We start from the raw sequence: 4,189 nt of genomic DNA, 5'->3' as shown, positions 1-4,189 counted from the left end.
AAAAAATTAAAAAAAATAAAAATAAAAATAAAATAAAAATAATAAAAATAAAAATAAAAATAAAAATAATAAAAATAAAAATAAAAATAAAAAATAAATAAAAATAAAAATAAAAATAAAAATAAAAATAAAAATAAAAATAAAAATAAAAATAAAAATAAAAATAAAAATAAAAATAAAAATAAAAATAAAAATAAAAATAAAAATAAAAGTACCAGGGAAATATTCATAGTATCACATTATCACAGTTCAGGCTAGAAGAGACTTTAAGGCATCCCTAGTCCAACGTCTAGCTCAAATCAGGGTGAGATTTGAGAATAGAATGGGCTGTTATCCAGCTGGGTCTTAAAAACCTGTTAGGATGTAGATTGTATGACATCTCTGGGCTAGCTGCTTCACTGCTAAATTGTCATTGTAGGGAAAAAAATAATAATAAATTAAAATTTAAATTTAATAATAATAATAATTTAAAAAGCATTTTTCCTTCATTATTATCATGAACCTTTTTTATGCCTGTTGTCTCTCATCTTCCCAACGTGCATCACTGTGAAGAACCTGGCTCCATCTTCCCACTAACCTCCCCATAGGAACCATGGGACTCCTTTTAGTTCATACAAAGCTTTATCTTCTCCAGGGTGAACAAGACCAGCTCACACGGTTTGTGTTCACAGGGCATGTGCTCCACCTCCCAACCATGTTGATGCCCCTTCTGTCATTTGTATATTATAAGATCTCACAAGCAACATGGACATGACACCCACTTTCTAGAAGTACCCCTTATGCAGGTGACCAAGAGGAGAAATTTTAAACAGCACTTTTACACCATCTATTTCTTATGCATGAGAGACAAGAGCCTGCCACATCTCATCTTTTGTAGGATTGCCTTGTTAATCATAGTCCCCGAATTAAAGTGAACAGAATCACAGAATCACAGGATCACAGAACTGTAGGGGTTGGAAGGGACATCGAAAGATCATCGAGTCCAACCCCCCCCTCTAAAGCAGGTTCCTCAGAGCAGACTGCCCAGGTAGGCATCCAGACAGGCCTTGAATATCTCCAGAGAAGGAGACTCCACAACCTCCCTAGGCAGCCTGCTCCAATGCTCTGTCACCCTCACCGTGAAGAAGTTCTTTCGCATGTCAGTGCGGAACTTCCTGTGTTCTAACTTGCAGCCATTGCCCCCTGTCCTATCCCCACAAACCACTGAGAAGAGGTTGGCTACTTCCTTCTGCCCCCCAACCCTCAGATATTTATATACACTGAGGAGATCCCCTCTCAGTCTTCTCTTCTCCAGGCTGAACAGACCCAGGTCTCTCAGCCTTTCTTCACAGGGAAGATGCTCCAGGCCCCGTATCATCTTTGTGGCCCTCTGCTGGACTATTTCCAGGAGATCCCTGTCTTTCTTGTACCGGGGAGCCCAGAACTGGACACAGTACTCCAGGTGAGGCCTGACCAGGGCAGAGTAGAGGGGGAGGATCACCTCCCTTGACCTGCTTTCTTGGGCCTTGCACTTAAGGCCTGAGAATCCCAATTGTTAGCCTGAGTAGCAGTGGTAAGGAAAGTGCTGGAGTGCCCTGACTGATCACTGGTGGGTGTCATGACAGAAATAAGCTTGCATCATGTAAGGAGAAGGTGTATGATTGTATTTATTTTTTAAAGCACAAATGAAAGGCATCAAGTTATGGGAGTGAAGGAGTTCTCTATGGACAGGATGTGTGCTGTGTGTCTTGGGAAAACCCACCCAGCTCTGTCCGATGCTGGTAGAAGGCAGGATCACCTCCACATGAAAGGTTTCCTTTCTGTCTACATTCATCTTCTTATTCCTTCTAACTAGAACAGACACTGTCCTGTTGGGCCTTTCTTTTGTGATCCAAAAAGGGCCCTGCACAACCTCTCCCCTTATACTGACATCCCTGGGTCAGAGCAAGAGGAGGCAAAACAGGCCAGCAGGTTTTCCCTGAGGGCAGTGTCAGGAGGGGTAGGGTCACAGGCAGGAGCTGGGTCACCTGTATCCAAAAGGGCCCTAGAGAATCCCTGGGGAGTCACCCAGACTGACGACATTTCCCTTTACTGGACTCTTCCAGCACGTGAGCTGAGTCTTCTGCCCACACTGACGTGTTGCCTGGAAATACTTGGGCGTCCCTACCTGCCACTCAGAAGTTGCCTTCTTTGGGGAAAGGGCATAAAGCAGGAAATGTAAAGCAGCATCACAGGAAGGCAACTCACATCCCGTATCATTAGGCAGGATGTTTTGCATGCACGAGTAGCTTGTCAGAAAATAGTCCCTGCTTCAAGGGATGCCTCTGGACATGGGGCAGCTAAGGCCCACTATAAAAGCCAGCCCAGCTCCGTGCTCTCTCATCCACTTTTCTGGCCTTCTTCTTGTTGGGAACTAGGTGAGTCTGAAGCCCCTTCTTGTCTCCCTCATTCTCCCACAGGAGGATTCAGTTCCTTGGACCTTTCAGCTGCTATCAGCTGTGTGTCCTGCCAAATCTTGGGACTGCTGGTTGTGGGAGAGTCAAGAGGTAGAAGGTTTGTCATGGAGGAAGACTGGGCTTTAGTATGATGGTTCCTGTGCTGGAGCCTAGGCACAGCCTCCAGCTCACAGTACTGCCTGTGCCTTGGTTCTGTTAGGGTGTGGTGACAGGCAGCTCATGTTCTGCTTCCTCTCTACCCTCTCTCCCAGGTGCACCTCCTGCCCCCAGACATGTCCTGCTACGACCAGTGCCTGCCATGCCAGCCCTGCGGCCCGACCCCGCTGGCCAGCAGCTGCAACGAGCCCTGCGTCAGGCAGTGCCAGAACTCCACCATCGTCATTGAGCCCTCTCCTGTGGTGGTGACCCTGCCTGGCCCCATCCTCAGCTCCTTCCCGCAGAACACCGTTGTGGGATCCTCCACCTCTGCTGCCGTTGGCAGCATCCTCAGCTGTGACGGAGTCCCCATCAACTCTGGGTCCTTTGACCTCTCCTGTATTACCAGCCGCTACTGTGGCAGCAGGTGCCGCCCCTGCTAAAGATGCCAGACAGTGCCCCAGACCATAATCCCAGGAACTCAGAACATGCTGCTGGACAAAAATGGATGGAAGAGCAAACATTGTGCTGTTGTTTTAAGAGGACCTGACCATCTCTGGCTTGTCCTGTAAAGACAGACAGGAAGGGGCCAGCCTGGATTCTATGACAACATGGCCAATGTATACCTATCCTGTTTTCCACACACTCTTTTTCTTTCTTTGCTTTCTTGCCCTCTGCTTTGCATGAGGCCCCCAGAAACCAGCCTGGAGAGACCTGCTAGCCCCTCTCCCCATGTGGGCCAGGTAGATTGATGCCCTGTTGCAAGTCTGCCATTGGAAAAGCTGAACAGATTTTTGTCTGCTCCTGTGCTACATACAACCTCGGGGCCTGCTCTTGGAGTCACCTCCTTTCCCCCCTGAGCCTTGATAAACATTTGCAGCAACCCTGAGTGTGTCCCTGTGTGGTCTTTTCATCTGGATACAGATGGCCAAGGGAGAAAACCATTCCTTAGTGGGAATAGGCTGGGGGCACTGCCTCATTCCTCTAGGCAGTGGAGGGTGGGACATACTGCAGCAATTCATCTTTCAGGCACTGTCTCTTGAACGTGAGGAAGACATCCCTAGTTCCTCCACAGCCAATGGCCAACAGTCCTTGACTTGTGACATCTCTGCCCAGACAAGTTCTGATGAAATTGGAGGCCCCAGCTCTTGGGGAAGAGTGTTTGTCTTGCTTTGGGTAGAGCTGTGCTGGAGATGGAGGCTTAGACAAAGATGATCTCAAAGGATTGCAGAAACTGGGAATGGGTAATTGTCTTGGGGATGGCCCTCTGTCTCACCTCCACGTTCACCTTTCTTCCACCACCTGATCATGGGCATCATGTCTGAGCATGGAGAGCAGGAACAGCTTCCCTGTGCATCCCCATCACACTTCAGCACAGTGTCTGGCATGACCTAGCTGTTGCCAAGATGCGTAGGGCTGAGGAGATCCACAAGTTCGTACCAGTACCAGTCCCATCAGGCCACACACTGGAGCCCCCAGTCCCTGTGAATGCAACTCCTTTTTCATGGAGGCAGGACCAGGACAGGGACCGATGCCCAAACACTCATGGCTGCTCAGTGTTACTTTCTTTTCCCCAAACATGGATCAGCTTTCATCAGACCGGGAAACTCAGAGGCCCC

General features: G+C 47.9%; 1 protein-coding gene across 1 annotated transcript; it reads left to right on the top strand.

The window, feature by feature from the left end:
• Positions 1-2,297: 2,297 nt before the first annotated feature.
• LOC311432567 (feather keratin Cos1-1/Cos1-3/Cos2-1) lies at positions 2,298-3,013 on the top strand (the record flags this gene model as incomplete). The annotated part of the gene is made up of 2 exons (XM_084511043.1): positions 2,298-2,373; positions 2,652-3,013. The coding sequence occupies 2 exons, from the start codon at positions 2,298-2,300 to the stop codon at positions 3,011-3,013; spliced, it is 438 nt and encodes a 145-aa protein (XP_084367169.1).
• Positions 3,014-4,189: the final 1,176 nt, after the last annotated feature.

The sequence above is a fragment of the Aythya ferina genome (assembly GCF_964211825.1).
Source record: "Aythya ferina genome assembly, chromosome: 2".
Classification (NCBI taxonomy): domain Eukaryota; kingdom Metazoa; phylum Chordata; class Aves; order Anseriformes; family Anatidae; genus Aythya; species Aythya ferina.
This window is presented reverse-complemented; position numbering and strand designations above follow the sequence as displayed.